This window comes from Macaca mulatta, chromosome 10 (genome assembly GCF_049350105.2).
Source record: "Macaca mulatta isolate MMU2019108-1 chromosome 10, T2T-MMU8v2.0, whole genome shotgun sequence".
In the NCBI taxonomy this organism is placed as follows: Eukaryota; Metazoa; Chordata; class Mammalia; order Primates; family Cercopithecidae; genus Macaca; species Macaca mulatta.
This window is the reverse complement of record NC_133415.1, coordinates 5,178,223-5,193,669: the sequence shown is the minus strand read 5'-3', so window position 1 is coordinate 5,193,669 and position 15,447 is coordinate 5,178,223. Positions and strand designations below refer to the sequence as shown.

Below are 15,447 nucleotides of genomic sequence, written 5' to 3'. Positions count from 1 at the left end.
AGGCCTACAGTGGCCTGTGAGGGAGAGGAGAGCTGCACAGTTTGGTGTCCTAGAGCCCAGGTACAAGGCAGACATGGGCCGTGCAGGAGGCTTTGTCAGTCCCTCTTTCCATGGGAGGCAAGGTGGTGTCCAGGCAGAGGCAGAAATGCCTGCAGAGGCCTCAGAGAAGGAAAGGCTAGCGCCATGGTGGAGGTGGGCCCTCTGGACAGACGGGGCTGCGTCAGGTGAGCCTGTTGGGCTCAAGGGAGATGGGACCTCCTCGGAACAGGGACACAGGGTCGCTCACTCAGTGCTGATTGAATACCCGCTTTGTATTTGGGGTCAGCAAGAAATCAGGGAAGGGTGACCACTTGGCTCCCAAGCAGGGGCCGTGCGGTCTGAGCCACGCGGCGGAGGACCCTCGGGCCTCCAGATTCAGCTCTGTCAAGGGGGCAGCTGTCAGGTTCCCTTCTCAGGGACAGTGAGGTTTGTTTGGGGTTTTTGAGTGCTGGGCACTGTCACTTGTTGAGGATCACGAGTCCTGTCTCCCGAGCTTGGAAATACCCTAGCAGGGGCCAGCTCTGAGCCCAGCACAGGCCCTGCTTTAACACTGCTTCATACTGAGGGCGGCCTAAGGGAGCCACTAACATGCGCCGCCCCCCCGCCCCGGCTCTCGGGGCTTTGCCAGCACCTGTTGGAGTTTGGCCCTGGGCCTGCTGATCTCTGCAGGTTTTTTTGGTTTGGTTTGGTTTTTTTTTGTTGCTGTTGTTTTTTGAGACAAGTTCTCTCTCTGTCACCCAAGCTGGAGTGCAATGGCACAATCAGGGCTCACTGCAGCCTCGACCTTCTGGGCTCAAGCGATCCTCCCACCTTGGCCTCCCAAATAGCTGGGACTACCGGCGTGTGCCACCACACCTGGCTAATTTAAATTTTTTTTTTTTTTAGAGAGACAAGGTCTCCTCCCTGTGTTGCCCAGGTGGGTCCTGGACTCTTGGGCTCAATTGATCCTTCTGCCTCAGCCTCCCAAAAGTGCTGGGATTACTTTTGGGAGGCATGAGCCGCCGTGCCCGGAGTTTATCCAAGTGCCCTGAGCTGTTCGGGCACCCATGGGCCTTCGGCCACTCCCTGTGGAGTGGCTCTGTGATTCCTTTTCTCAACTTCACATGTAACGAAGGCAAAGCTGGAGTTGCTGAAGTAACTTCCTCTGCACCAGTCCTGGGGCTGCTGCTCCCCAGCTCAGGCAAGCAGGTTGGGAACCTCCCCCGGCCTCCGTTTCCTCCTTGGTAAAGGCAGCATAATAGTCATTGCCCTTCCAAGTGGAAGAGATTATGTGGCCGGAGGCGCCCAGCACAGACACGGAATATTGTTTCCTGCGCTCAAAGATGATGGTTTCTGTGGCTGGGTGCGGTGGCTCACACCTGTAATCCCAGCACTTTGGGAGGCTGAGGTGGGCGGATCACTTGAGGTCAGAGGTTTGAGACCACCCTGGCCAAGATGGTGAAACCCTGTCTCTACCAAAGACACAAAAATTACCTAGGTATGGTGGTGCACACTTATAATCCCAGCTACTCAGGAGGCTGAGGCAGGAGAATCGCTTGAACCCAGGAGGCAGAGGTTGCTGTGAGCCAAGATCGTGCCACTGCACTCCAGCCTGGGGGACAGATCCAGACTTTGTCTCAAAAAAAAAAAAAAAAAAAAAAAGATGGTTTCTGCATTAGCACAAAACAACATTTTTTTTTTCCCATAGGCCTTCAGACTTTTCATACATTCTTTTTTTTTTTCTCCTCCAGGACTCGGATATGTTGGCTTGTCATAACTATTGGCACTGGGCTTTATATCTGATTGAGAAGGTAAGGTGGCCGTCTGTTTGCCCTGTCTTATCCTGTAGAGATTCCAGAGGGAAAAAGATTTTTCTAGCTTTTGTTGTGTATTCACATCCCGTGGAGCCCTGATGCAGTGGAGCATTAATGTTTCCAAAGAGCGTTCCAGGCTTGACCTGTTGTAGGGATTTTTCACTGTAGAGGCCTGGAAATCCCGTCTGTGGTGTATAACTTGTAGAGATCATTCAGAGCAAGTGCCTGTGGCTGGAGCGGAGAGCCAGACGCCCACCCCGCAGGATGTACCTGCCTGGGCCATGAGATCTTGCAGCGGGAGCCAGGGTATGGGGCATCTGCTCGTGACACCCTTGACCCCAGTGATTCCGCCACAGGGTTCCGTGTGCCAGACTGTCACTTCCGGTGCTCTTTATCCTGCACAAAAGCTAGAAGCTCCCTGAATGTCCAAAAAGTGAGAAATGCTGAGAACGTGAGGGCCCTGTCATGACATAAGAATGTGATGATAAAGTGTCTGGAAGACAGCACAGAACCCAGCTAAATGTACAGGAGAGGAAACATATGCAGAAAAGAAAAAGGCGGCTGGGCGCAGTGCTCACGCCTGTAATCCCAGCACTTTGAGAGGCCAAGGCAGGCAAATCACCTGAGGTCAAGAGTTTGAGACCAGCCTGGGCAACATGGTAAAACCCGTTCTCTACTAAAAATACAAAAATTAGCTGGGCGTGGTGGCCCCTCCCTGTAATCCTGAGGCTGAGGCATGAGAATCACTTGAACCTGGGACACGGAGGTTACAGTGAGCCCAGATTGTGCCACTGCACTCCAGCCTGGGTGACAGAGTGAGACCCCATCTCAAAAAAAAAAGAAAAAAAGAGAAAAAGACTAGAAAGAAATACATGAAAAAGCTTGCAGCAGTTAGTATGAGCAATACCTATATTAACTTTTCCACTAGGAGAGAGAATGCTTCCACAGCAACTGTTTCTTCAGTGGTGGCAGCACAGGTACTGCTGTCCTTTCTACACTGGGGAACCAAAGGTCCGGTTGAAAGCAGGTTCACCTTCTCCCATCCCAGTGCCACCAAGACACTGCCCGTCCCCCTCTGAGAGGAGGTGGAGGCCTGAGGCCATGTGCTCAGGGGGCTTTGGCCTGGCCGTTTTCAGTTCACGTCCCAGTATTACACTTTGCTTTCTCCAGAGTTTAATCAGGAGAACTTTATTCTTCCAGGGCGAATATGAGGCCGCACTGACCATCTTTGATACTCACGTAAGTTGCGCTCACACCGTGTTCAATTGGTTGCAGCATTTTGCCTTTGAGTCTCAAAGAGACCAGATCTTTGAGTTCTTCAGGATTGTCCCAGCCAGAAAAACAGCTGGAGCGAGAACATGTTTCTTGTGTAAGGCCTGATGGGGTTAATTTTGCCAAGAGCAATGTTGTAACCCTGCCTATGCTGGGGACAGCGGTTGGCCCTGCTCACCCCGAGGGTGCTGGTAGATTTACACATCTAAGGGCCTCGCCTCTGCAATGGCGGACTCTCCTCCAGCCCTTTCAGGTCACTTTTCTTTGGTAAGACAACTGGTCTACCCATAGGAATTTTTTTTTTTTTTTTTTTGAGACAGAGTTTCGCTCTTGTTATCCACGCTGGAGTGCAATGGGGCAATCGGCTGGAATTTTCTTCACTATAATAAAATAAAAATAACATAAAATTACGTGTACAAGGCTGGGTGTGGTGACTCATGCCTGTAATCCCAATACTTTGGGAGGCTGAGGCGAGTGGATCATTTGAGGTCAGGAATCCAAGACCAGCCTGGCCAACGTGGCGAAACCCTGTCTCTACTAAAAATACAAAAAATGAGCTGGGCATGGTGGTGGGCACCTGTAATCCCAGCTACTCGGGAGGATGAGGCACGAGAATCGCTTGAACCCAGGAGGCAGAGGTTATAGTGAGCCAAGATCACGCTACTGCACTCCAGTCTGGGTGACAGAGCAAGACCCTATCTCAAAAAAAGAAAAAAGAAAAAAGAAGGGTACAGCTCTGTGGCATTAAGTGCATTCACATTGTGCAACCATCACCACCCTCCATTTTGAGAACATTCTTCATCTTCCCAAACTGAAACCCTATACCCATGAAACACTAACTCTCCATTCCTCCTTCCTGGGCCCAGACATTCTTTTGAGAGGGGGAAAAAAGCCTGACTCACAGCTCCAAGGACCCCAGGGATGGCTTCATCCTAAAAGCCTGGAACCACAGAAATGCTTGTGATCTGGGGATCTAAACATCAGAGAAAAGCACACAATAATTTCCCTTGGTCAGGAAGTTGTAGTAAGAAATGAAGGGTGGGCCGGGTGTGGTGGCTCATGCCTGTAATCCCAAGCACTTTGGGAGGCTGAGGCTGGTGAATCACCTGAGGTCAGGAGTTGGAGACAAGCCTGGCCAACATGGTGAAACACGTTTCTACTAAAAATACAGAAACTAGCTAGGTGTGGTGGTGGGTGCCTGCAATCCCAGCTACTTAGGAGGTTGAGGCAGGAGAATTGCTTGAACCCAGGAGGTGGAGGTTGCAGTGAGCCGAGATTGCGCCATTTGCACCCCAGCCTGGGCGACAGAAGGAGACTCTATCTTAAAAAAAAAAAAAAAAAAAAAAAAAGAAGTGATGGGTGACATACTCCAAGAACTCGAAGTGGCCTGCTCAGCAAAGCTGAGTCTAGAAACGTGATCAGGCAGACAACCCTCCCACCAGTGTGGTCTGAGGCCCGGGGGTGGGAGGTGGCCGATGCTTTGGGCCTGGTCTGGGCCCTGGATATGCAATGCAGTGGGCTCTTTTTTCAGGTCTGCCTGGTGACCCCTCTAGTGCTTGGAGCAGTCTACACCCCAGGCAAGGGTGATTGGCCTGTTAGTTGGGGTGATGGGGACAGTGGCAGAGGGCTTGCTCTATACAGGCCCCACCCCACCTAGACAGGCTGACCCTAGCTGTGCCTGCAGCCCCCTCATCTGGCCCACCAGCTGAGCCCGCCTTGGCGCCCTGTCTTCCAGATCCTTCCCAGCCTGCAGGCCAGTGGTACCATGCTGGACGTGGTGGATAGCTGCTCCATGCTCTACCGCCTGCAGATGGAAGGTAGCCACCCCTGCAGCCCCACTGGCTTCTGCCTCTTCCTCCCACATCATGAGAAAGAGGGTGCTGTGGCCTAGGCCCAGGGCTGGGCAAGAGTTCATGGGTGAGCCGCTCCAGACCCCTCTGCAGACCTGGCCACTGCCTTGGGTACTGCTCTGCAGCTGCCTCCCAGCTGGCCCAAAGCTGGAGGGGGTGCCCAGGCCACACTGCCCTTTCTAACAGTTCCTACCGCTCCTCGATGTGGAAGCCTCCAGCTCTGCACCCAGGGCAGCACCTGCTGTGCTGTTCCCACTGCCAGCCTGCCAAGCCTTCGGGGCACTGGTGGCACCTGGCCACCTGTCTCAATGCCACCTCTTTTCCTGAAACATGAGAGAGTTTCTCAACTCCCTGGGATTGTAGACAGGTTTCTCAACCTTGTCATGCTCTGCAGGTAGCCTGGAGGGATCAGCCACAGCTCTGGGGGCTGTCGAGGGCTCCAGCCAACCACTGGGGTGCCAGATGGTTCTCCCCTTACCTCAGGCTCAGCAGAGCCATCTGGAACCACAGAGGCCTGGGCTAGGCCCTGGGTCAGCAGTACCATGAGGGGTGCAGGCCTGGGCTGAGCAATTCAGGAACCCGAGGGAGTGCATGACAGGCTGTGTCTAGAGATTCAGAAGGCTTCCTAATGGAGGTGAAATGTGAGCCCCAGAAGCATGTGTGGGGCTTGCTGGGCAGACAAGGGAAAGAGTTACACTCAGAGAAAGCAGACCATCCAAAGCTACCGGGACGTAGAAGCCAGCAGCCTGCTGCAGAACAAGAGGCCAGAGGGCGGGCTCGATGTGGTCAGATCAGGCAACAGCAGGCTGAGGGGTGCAAGAGCCAGGGAGCCCACCCGTGGGAAGGGCAGGCTGAGGCTGGAGACCCAGAGAAAAGTGGGGAGCCCGGGGCATCCATGGGGAAGCTGGGGGTTGTGTGGGAAGGCCAGGGGATCCAAGAGGCCTGGGGTTTGTCAAAGCAGACAGAGGTTTTGTTTAATAACCTTTGACACTTTTTAAAATGTGCTTCCTACTTAACGTGTCTATGGCTTCTATAATTAAACAGTCCTAACAGAGGCCTAAGCACAAGGCCAGACACTGCCCATGGCCCTGCCTACCTCCCCGGCCTCTCACCTGGGACAAGGTCATCAGGGCCTCCAAGGGAAGCGCTGTGGGGGAGGCCCTTGCACAGGACACATCCCAGAGCCTCATTCCAGGCCCTGGGTCTCCTCCCCATGTCCTCAGGGGTGTCTGTGGGCCAGCGGTGGCAGGATGTCCTGCCTGTGACCCGGAAGCACAGCCGAGACCACGTCCTGCTGTTCAATGACGCACACTTCCTGATGGCATCCCTGGGTGCACATGACCGCCAGACCACACAGGAGCTGCTGACCACCCTGCGGGACGCCAGCGAGTATGCAGAGGGGACCTTCTTGGGGTGGGGGTCCTCACCCTGCCGAGAGGGTGACGGGGTGCTAGGGCCATGCTGAGACCTGTTCAGTGCCTGCCCTGCCTGTGAGTGCAGCAGGGATGCCCATGGAGGCTGCTCCCCAGTGTGCACCACTATAGATATGTGTCCCCTGGTGCAGACTCCCGAGACTTGTGCACCCACAAGTGTGTGGCCCACAGCTCTACAACTGGTTGCCCCAAGACACAGAGCTGCCTCCATCCCCATCGTGGGTATGAGATCCTCAGGGTCACAGGGCTGCCTCCCATGGAGAGGACACAGTGAAGCCCTGAAACCAGAGACACCTGCTGCTTACAGGCCCTGAGGTCCTGGACGAGGTGCTTCTCTGGTCTGAACCTCAGTTTCCCTATCTAAATCAGGGATAGTGCCTGGCAAGAGCTGGTGAGGGCTGACCTGGGGGACCTGGGCTGCCCTGCCCATTCCCTTCGGGGGGTGGTGATTGCCTTGACTTGCAGTGCCAGGCCTTTGCCTGTCTTGTCAGCAATCCTGACAGTTCTGTTAGACTGGCACTGTTATGCCTGCTTCACAAGTGAGCAAACTGAGGCTGGAAGGTTGGGGACCAGATAGCTGGAAATGGGTGAACTCCAACCCAGGTCTGAGCTTAGTGCCCTGTCCCGTCCCCTTGATGGGCTGCCCCGCCTGTCACCTCACCTCATCAGCGTGGCATGTGTCAGGCACTGGGCCAGGGACACCTCGCTGAGGAAGAAATGGCCCTGCCCCTCCCGGATGTCCTGTGATGGGCAGACAGCTGAGGGCACTGTCTCGGGTTCGCAGATCTCCAGGGGAGAACTGCCAGCACCTCCTGGCCCGAGACGTGGGGCTGCCCCTGTGCCAGGCCCTGGTGGAGGCTGAGGACGGGAACCCTGACCGCGTCCTGGAGCTGCTCCTGCCCATCCGCTACCGGATCGTCCAGCTCGGTGGGAGCAATGCCCAGGTGAGCCGATGGCTGCCAGCCGGGGCGCCTGGGGACTGGGCCAGGGAGTCTGGGTGCCCTGCAGCCCCCAAGTCTCTCCCGTGGTGGTGGTGTCCACAATGTGGATGTGAATGTGTCTCTCACGCCCCCGCCCTGTAAGTTGGTCATCGAGGGTGTGGCATCAACACCACTGTCTCCCTGGAGAGCAGGCAGCCCTCGGTGGGCGGGGGCTCACCTCCCCCATCCCGAGGTACAGGAGCCTCACATGCCCAATTGATATTTCAGAGAGACGTCTTCAACCAGCTGCTGATTCATGCGGCCTTAAACTGCACCTCCAGCGTCCATAAGAATGTGGCCCGGTGAGCTCCTGGCCCCTGCCCAGCACTCCCGACTTTCATAGGCTCTCCCTGCAGACCTCGGGAGTGCCTGGAAGCCCCACCACCCTTGGCCCGAGATGCTCCTGCTTCTGAGGCTGTGAGGTTGGGAGGCTGTGGGGAATTTGGTTCTCCTTTGTTAGCGGGCTCAATTTGACCAAGTGGAGCCAGCTCGACCCCAGGCCCAACCTCCCACCCTCCCCAGCCCACTCCCTTTTAGCCATGCTAAGCTACCTGAGTACGCAAATATGTCCTGCTCTTTCAGGCTTCTGGGCCTTTGCACGCTTGGAACACCCTTTCTCCTTTTGCACCTGGCCGACACCTAACGCTCAGACCTCAGCTCATTTCTCCTGCCTGCCTGTGCTGGGTGCCGAGAGGCAGCAGTGAGCAGGCACACCAGGCACTGGCTACCAGGAGCCCATCTGTAGTTGGGGGAGTGACAGGGAGCAGTCAGTCCCGCAGACACACGTAAACTCACACTGAGGGAGCAGCAGCTGAGGGCACACCCGAAAGTGCAGTGGGTTTAGCCAGGCCAGGCATGGGGCTGGTAGGAGGGTGGCATAGCTGGAGGGTGAGTGTTAGGAGGGTGGCGTGGCTGGAGGGTGTGTTAGGAGGGTGGCGTGGCTGGAGGGTGAGTGTGTTAGGAGGGTGGCGTGGCTGGAGGGTGAGTGTGTTAGGGTGGTGTGGCTGGAGGGTGGGTGTTAGGAGGGTGGCGTGACTGGAGGGTGAGTGTGTTAGGAGGGTGGCGTGACTGGAGGGTGAGTGTGTTAGGAGGGTGGCGTGGCTGGAGGGTGAGTGTGTTAGGAGGGTGGCGTGGCTGGAGGGTGAGTGTTAGGAGGGTGGCCTGGCTGGAGGGTGAGTGTGTTAGGAGGGTGGTGTGGCTGGAGGGTGAGTGTGTTAGGGTGGTGTGGCTGGAGGGTGGGTGTTAGGAGGGTGGCGTGACTGGAGGGTGAGTGTGTTAGGAGGGTGGCGTGACTGGAGGGTGAGTGTGTTAGGGTGGTGTGGCTAGCAGTTGAGTGTTAGGGTGGTGTGGCTGGAGGGTGGGTGTTAGGAGGGTGGTGTGTCTGGAGGGTGAGTGTGTTAGGGTGGTGTGGCTGGAGGGTGGGTGTTAGGAGGGTGGCGTGACTGGAGGGTGAGTGTGTTAGGAGGGTGGCGTGACTGGAGGGTGAGTGTGTTAGGGTGGTGTGGCTAGCAGTTGAGTGTTAGGGTGGTGTGGCTGGCAGGTGAGTGTCAGGAGGGTGGCATAGCTGGCAGATGAGAGGGTAGGGGAACTCCAAGGAGCCCCCACCATTGCCAGCAGCCTTGGTGCTTCCATGGCCCGGCTGGCCTCCCTCCACTCAGGCTTCTGGGCCCTGGCCGGCGCCGTATAGCCCCTGTGCGCCTGACGAGCAACTTCGACACCTCTCCTTGCCCAGGTCCCCCATGACCCTCAGACATAGGTGGAAGGAATAGAGGAGCCATGGGGTGCCTGGTGGGGAAGGTGTGTTGTGAGAGCAGGTGGCAGTCCCGGGCCACAGGAGGCCCTTGGCTGGTGACAAGCCCAGTGGTTTAGGCGCAGGTGCACCAGCGCAGCTCCGTCTAGGCAGGGTTACCCAAATTGAGCCGTGCAGGTTCTGTGGTACTGATGAAACAGGTCTAGCTGGCAGCACTTGAACCGCCTAAAACTGTAAAATGTCTTGGACACATGCTCCCCACTCTGCCTTACATGGCCATAGACAAAACTATGCATGTTTCTTTAGTGGTTAAGCCCCTTGGGGAGCTCAAGCTGTGGTGTGGGTGGGAGTTGGTGCCTCTGGCAGCAGCAGTGGGGAAAGTGGCTGTGTGGACAGGAGGACTGAGGGTGGAGCTGGGGTGAGCATGTGGGGGGCAATGCGGCGGTGCTGATGTAGCCTTCCCCAAGGCCCAGTGGGGGAGAGCAGGCTGCACGGGGAGCGGACAGCAGTAGGTGTGGGGGGTGCCTTCTCTCCAAGTCCTGTCCTGCCACCAGGCAGCATCCATGGGGCCATCAGCACAGGTCACCAGCCCCCAGGGTGGGAAACCTTCCACCCCCAGCCATGGTGCCCCCACACACTGAGTGCCTGGCCCCAGCCCTTTCACACCACCCACGCCCTACAGAACCACTGTTGTCAGATGTTTGGGGACTGTCTTAGTCAGTTTGGGCTGTTACTTTAAAAGTGCCACAGACAGGCCGGGCGTGGTGGCTCATGCGTGTAATCCCAGCACTTTGGGAGGCCAAGGCGGGTGGATCACCCGAGGTCAGGAGTTCAAGACCAGCCTGGCTAATATGGTGAAACCCTGCCTCTACTAAAAATACAAAAAATTAGCCAGGCATGGTGGTGGGTGCCTGTAATCCCAGGTAATCAGGAGCCTGGGGCAGGAGAATCACTTGAACCTGGGAGGTGGAGGGTGCAGTGAGCTGAGATTGTACCACTGCACTCTAGCCTGAATGTGAGAGGGAGACTCTATCTCAAAAAAAAAAAAAAAAAAAAAGTGCCACGGACTGGGCGACTTGCACAGTAGGCATGCATTGTATCACGGTTCTGGAGGCTGGAATGTCCAGGACCAAGGTCTGGCTGGGTTCGGTTGCTGCTGAGGCCTCTCTTCCTGGCTTGTGGACAGCTATTTTCTTGTGTCCTCACATGACCTTTCCTTTGAGTGCCAGTTCTTTCACGTCTCTTCTTTCTTTTTAAATTTTTAAAATATTTTTAGAGGCAAAGTCTTGGTCACCCAGGTTGGAATGCAGTGGTGTGATCACAGTTCACTGTAAACTCAAACTCTTGGGCTCAAGGAATCTTCCTGCCTCATCCTCCCATAGTGCTGGGATTACAGGGGTGAGCCACCACATCCACCTCTTCTTATAAGGGCACTAATCCCATTCACAAGGGCCCCACCCTCATGACTTAATCACCTCCAAGAGGCCTTGTTCCTAATACCATCACCTTGGGCATTTGGGCTTCAACATATAATACATTCAGCCTGGACACAGACATTCAGTTCACAGCAGGGTCTTTACCTCAAAGTGTACCTGGGCTTTCTCTCTTTCAACCTGGGTTTTCCCCACTCATACCTGTTCTGCCCCATCTTGAGTGTGGCTTCCTGCACTGGAGGTCTGTGCCCTCCCATCCTTAACCTCTCTCCAAACTGAGACCAGGCCTCCTGCCCCTGGGCCTTGGCCCTTGCTATTTCCTCAGTGCCGCAGTCCAGCCTGCCTGTGTTCTGCCTTGGGACCAAGGGACCACCAGGCCCCACATCCCTCTAGAATGTTCTGCAAGAGAACCTCCATGTCTGTTTCCACAGGAGCCTTCTGATGGAGCGTGATGCCTTGAAGCCCAACTCGCCCCTGACTGAGCGGCTCATCCGCAAGGCGGCAAGCGTCCACCTCATGCAGTGAGCCAGCCTGGCCGCCTCCACCATGCGGAACCTCGGTGATGGCCTCGCTGCGTCCAGTCAGCGTGCTGCACCAGGTTAGGGTCAGGAGACGGCTGGAGCCTGTTTGTTAGGGCTGTTAGAGGGTGATCTTCAGTTTTACGGGAAGGGGGTCAGAGGTTAATTTTAAATGTGATTCTAAATCTCCTTTCAGTGCTTGAGAAGGGCCAATGTGCATTTTTCAGCAGTCACAGCCAGTGCGAGTGCTGCTCTTTCCACCTGCCTTGCAAATTCTGTTTCCCAGGGGAATGTGTCTACTGCCTGGTGGTTCAAGGGTTGGAAGGCAGGGCAGGGGTGGGAGCTGATTCCACTAGGACAGGTCTTCCAGAGGCAGCCAGCCTCCCACCACTGCCTGTCCCCTTCCAGGCTGCCCTTGGGATGGACCTTTTCATTCTTTCCCTTATATTCTAGACAGGTTCTGTCATCTCATTGTGTTGCTGTCCCATTTTTCAGGTGAGGGTACCGGGGTAGGGGAGTGACCTGCCCAGGGTCACACAACGAGAGGCCCCACCTGCTGCCTTTGGGCTCAGCCCCCTGCTGCTGCATCCACCGCCCTCCTTACAGATGAACGTGCACATGGGGTCCTCCTGCTATCTCTGGGGCGTCTTGGAGCCCCCTGGGGGGCTCTGTTGGTGCTGATTTGGACCCGTTTCTCTTTTTAAACTGCACATCATAAGGCTTCATGTTGAGCATGATTTTAATCATAAATGCACTTTTGAGATGCAGGGATTGAGCTCAGAGCTTCTCTGCTGTGGCAAAATGCAAAGTGCTGTGATGTGTGGCTGTGACAAGCCTGGAGTGGGCCCTGTTAGTGCCGCCTCTGTCTCCTGCTTCCCCACTGAGCACCTCCTGAATGTGCTGCTGACTGAGTTGTGCTGCTTTCAGCCTTCCTGTGAGGGGAGGTCCCAGTGCACAGATGTTTTTCAAGTTCCTCAGTTTGTACTGAAATTAGGTAGGGATTCATCAGGGCAGGAAGCAGGCCTCCTAGAAGAGAGGAGGCCTCCAAATCTATTGAGTCCCCACAGTGTGCTCAAGCCTAGGCAAATTTCTGTGGTTAAAATGAATTATTAATCAGTTCCTTCAAGTCTTTGAGCATCTATGGTGCAGGCCTGGGGCTGGGTCCTGGAGAGGTGGCTTCTCCCTGAACTTAAGGTAGGTGGGGCGGGGCAGGCCAGGCCAGGCGCAGTGGCTCACACCTGTAATCCCAGCACTTTGGGAGGCCGAGGCGAGTGGATCCCCTGATGTCAGGAGTTCGAGACCAGCCTGGCCAACATGGTGAAACCCTGTTTCTACTAAAAATACAAAAATTAGCTGAGCATGGTGGCGCACATCTAATCCCAGCTGCTTGGGAGGCTGAGGCAGGAGAATTGCTTGAACCTGGGAGGCAGCGATTGCAGTGAGCCAAGATCATGCCATTGCACTGCAGTCTGGGCAACAGAGCCAGACTCCCATCTCAAGGGGGAAAAAAAAAGTAGGTGGGGCATCTAGTCAAGAAAATGGGTAATTATAGTAGGACTTCCAGAGAGTCGCCTTCTCTACCCAGGAACTAGGGACATGTCCTAAGGGGAGCCTCCCTCCCCTCTCCTGGTTCCAAGCAAGACATGACTTAGCTGTGCAATTGGGAACCCTGGTCCCTCCTCCAGGAAGCCTTCTACCCCCCAACCCCCACTGCAGGCTGGTGAGGGTGCTGCCTCTGTGCCCCTCAGCCCTTGGCATGTGTCCTTGCTATTGCACCCCTGCTGTGACCTCTCCAGGTCAGGGACAGCATCCATCACCTGGCACAGGGCCTGCAGTGAGTAGCTGTCAGTGAAAGTTGGTGAATGAATGCATAAATAAATGAAGTCAACTCTGTATTCGGCCTTCTTGCATTGCTATGGAGAAATGCCTGAGGCTAGGTAATTTATAAAGAGGTTTAATTGGCTCACAGTTCCATGGGCTTTTCAGGAAGCATGGTGCTGGCATCTGCTTCTGGTCTAACCTCAGGAAGCTTAAGATCATGACATAGGGTGACAGGGAGCCAGTGTATCACATAGTGAGAGCAGGAGTGAGAGAGAGAAGGGGAGGTCTTGGACTCTTAAATAACCAGATCTTGTGTGAACTAAGCAAGAACTCATCACCAAGGGGATGGTGCTAAACCATTCGTAAGGGATCTGCCCTCACGACCCAATTACTTCCCACCAGGCCCCACTTCCAACATTGGGATCACATTTCAACATGAGATTTGGAGGGGACACACATCCAAACTACAGCAAATCCTATCAGGGGCAGAAATGAATCTGCCATAGATAGGCCACACCTACTATATGTTGATATGATACAGGGAGAGGAGTATCAGGAATGAATATTGGGGATCCCTCTGCCATTCTCCCAGCAGACATCCCCAGGATGAGCTGAGGGGAATGCAATGAGCAGGCCAAACTCTTTCCAAGCTGTTTGACCACACCCACCTACCCCAGCACTCTGTCCCTGCCTGGTGCCCTGTGCTGGGCTGGGTGAGGCTGGGGAGACTGGTGAGTGAGGGCTGCCCTGCCCTTTATGAGCCCACAGTCTTCTAGTGAATGAACACAGCAACATGGAGTGATTGGTGTGGATGATGCAAAACCAGGGACATGGGACCCAGAGGTGGCCTCAGCCAGCCTGGAAGGCCTCTACCTTGGGTCCCCCACGCCCCCCCCCCCACCGTGGCTGCTTGCTGGACAGCTCTCCCCGCAGCCTGCCCCAAGTAAACAGCTTATCTTCGTCCCTGAGAATGGTGCTCTCGATTTCCATCCTTTCCAGAGCGGGTCCTCCCAGGCTCCTCTTCCTGCATCCTCCTCCATCCATCAGTCATGGATAATCAGAGCTCCCGCTTAGTGACACTTTGCCGTGGGTGGAGCCCCTCATTTGATCCTCAAGCCCCCGAGGTGGGTATTATACTTCGTTCGCAGGCAAAGGCTCAAGTGAGGTCAGCCTTAAGTTGCTGCCCACTGACCCGTCTACCAGTCCTGTCCTTGCGTCTCCATGGCTCAGGTCAGGGTTATCCTATCTGCTTCCCATCCTCTCCAACACATGGATTCCCCAAGGCAGGCTCCATCACCGGGCCCCAGCCCCTGGCTCTCTCCTCCAGCGCAGCTCCCCAACCGGCCTGTAAAACCCAGGACAGGCTCCCGTCAGGTTCTCGGCCGTCCTCAGGCCGTGGCAGTTGGGGAAGCCCGCCAAGGGCGACGGTTCCCCTCCGGCCCCACAGGCTGTGCAGCTCCGGCCATGAGTCTCCCTCTGGTCGCTGGGTCAGCCGGCGCCCCTGTGCGCGCCTCGGGCAGGGACCCCGCCTTTTCATTACTTGTTAGTAACAGCTGGCGCGCGCTGCTTCACAGCAGGTGGGTGAGCCTACTTTTAGTCTTCCCATGGAAACCCTTAGGTGGCAGTTTTAACTTTCTCCCTACACACAAGGAACTGCTATATATGGTTCCGGCTTGACGCGGATAGCTAGGTGACACGTAGCGGCCAGGCCGGGCAGACTTCCGTGTGGATGCGCCCTGGTGCCGTGCGGAGCCAATCGCTGTGCTGGAGTAGTGCGCATGCGCCCTGGACGCTTCTTACCAGCGTCCCGACTACAATACCCAGGATGCACCGGGCCCGCCGCCTCTCGGAGCCCTTTTCAAACCGACCAATCGGCAGCCCGCGTCGCCCGGCGCCGCGTTTAAATCCGTGCCGGAGGCGCGTCCTGCATCGGCCGCTTTGGGTAAGGTGGGGTCAGAGTCGGGGGCGAGGCTTTCGCGGTGGGCCAGGTGCGGCGCGGTGCCCGCTGTTCCCTGGACGGGTAGGGGCCGCGCGCCGCCAGGAGCCGGGCCTGGGCTCGAGCAGGGGTCACCGGGGCCCCTCGCGCTGTGGTCGGGGATGCCAGGAGGTCCAGGGCTGCCCCCCAGGCAACCAGAGCCCTCAGCACTCTGGCCCACGAGCCGAGAATTCCGTTATCTCGTCCGATAGCGTTCGGGCTGACTCCCGGCCTGGCAGCACCCGACCCCTGGGGTCCCCTGGGATGCGATCATTTCAGAGCGGCCTCCGCGCCGCCTCTTCCAGACCTGGCCGCGGCCTTCAGCTCTCTCTGCCCCTGTATGCCGAGGGCTGAAGGAACCAGGAGCTCTGGGCCCTGACATGCACTCACCTTCTGGCCCCGTTCCACCCTGCAGTGACTTCTGACAACTCTCTCCATGGAAGGAGGCGGCGGCCGTGATGAGCCTTCAGCCTGCCGGGCAGGGGATGCGAACATGGATAACCCTAAGAAGGAAGGCAAGTCCTAGCTGCTGCAACGCTGTTGTTGTTCAGGACGTTCAGTAGCGATGGAGGTTGATTTAATG

The 15,447-nt window shown here is 56.1% G+C and overlaps 2 protein-coding genes across 5 annotated transcripts in view; both read left to right on the top strand.

Annotated features, from left to right (window-relative positions):
• TTC38 (tetratricopeptide repeat domain 38) overlaps positions 1-14,626 on the top strand; it is a 28,622-nt gene extending 13,996 nt beyond the window's left edge. Inside the window, exons 8-15 of one of the 4 annotated variants that reach the window (XR_003719826.2) lie at positions 1,770-1,829; positions 3,033-3,071; positions 4,840-4,921; positions 6,178-6,343; positions 7,172-7,331; positions 7,596-7,669; positions 10,982-11,148; positions 13,889-14,626. Coding sequence is in view for 2 of the 4 variants with exons in the window: in XM_028827594.2 (XP_028683427.2) it covers positions 1,770-1,829; positions 3,033-3,071; positions 4,840-4,921; positions 6,178-6,343; positions 7,172-7,331; positions 7,596-7,669; positions 10,982-11,075 (675 nt within the window). In the remaining 2 variants the exon portion in view is untranslated. Of the gene's footprint in view, positions 1-1,769; positions 1,830-3,032; positions 3,072-4,839; positions 4,922-6,177; positions 6,344-7,171; positions 7,332-7,595; positions 7,670-10,981; positions 12,962-13,888 lie in introns of those variants that run through there. The other 3 variants (XR_013398881.1, XM_028827594.2, XM_028827595.2) reach the window with 3 other exon arrangements.
• A 161-nt stretch (positions 14,627-14,787) lies between these two features.
• GTSE1 (G2 and S-phase expressed 1) overlaps positions 14,788-15,447 on the top strand; it is a 33,743-nt gene continuing 33,083 nt past the window's right edge. The window contains exons 1-2 of the mRNA XM_001110798.5: positions 14,788-14,831; positions 15,280-15,379. Coding sequence (XP_001110798.4) covers positions 15,301-15,379 — 79 coding nt within the window. The 5' untranslated portion in view covers positions 14,788-14,831; positions 15,280-15,300. The remainder of the gene's footprint in view (positions 14,832-15,279; positions 15,380-15,447) is intronic.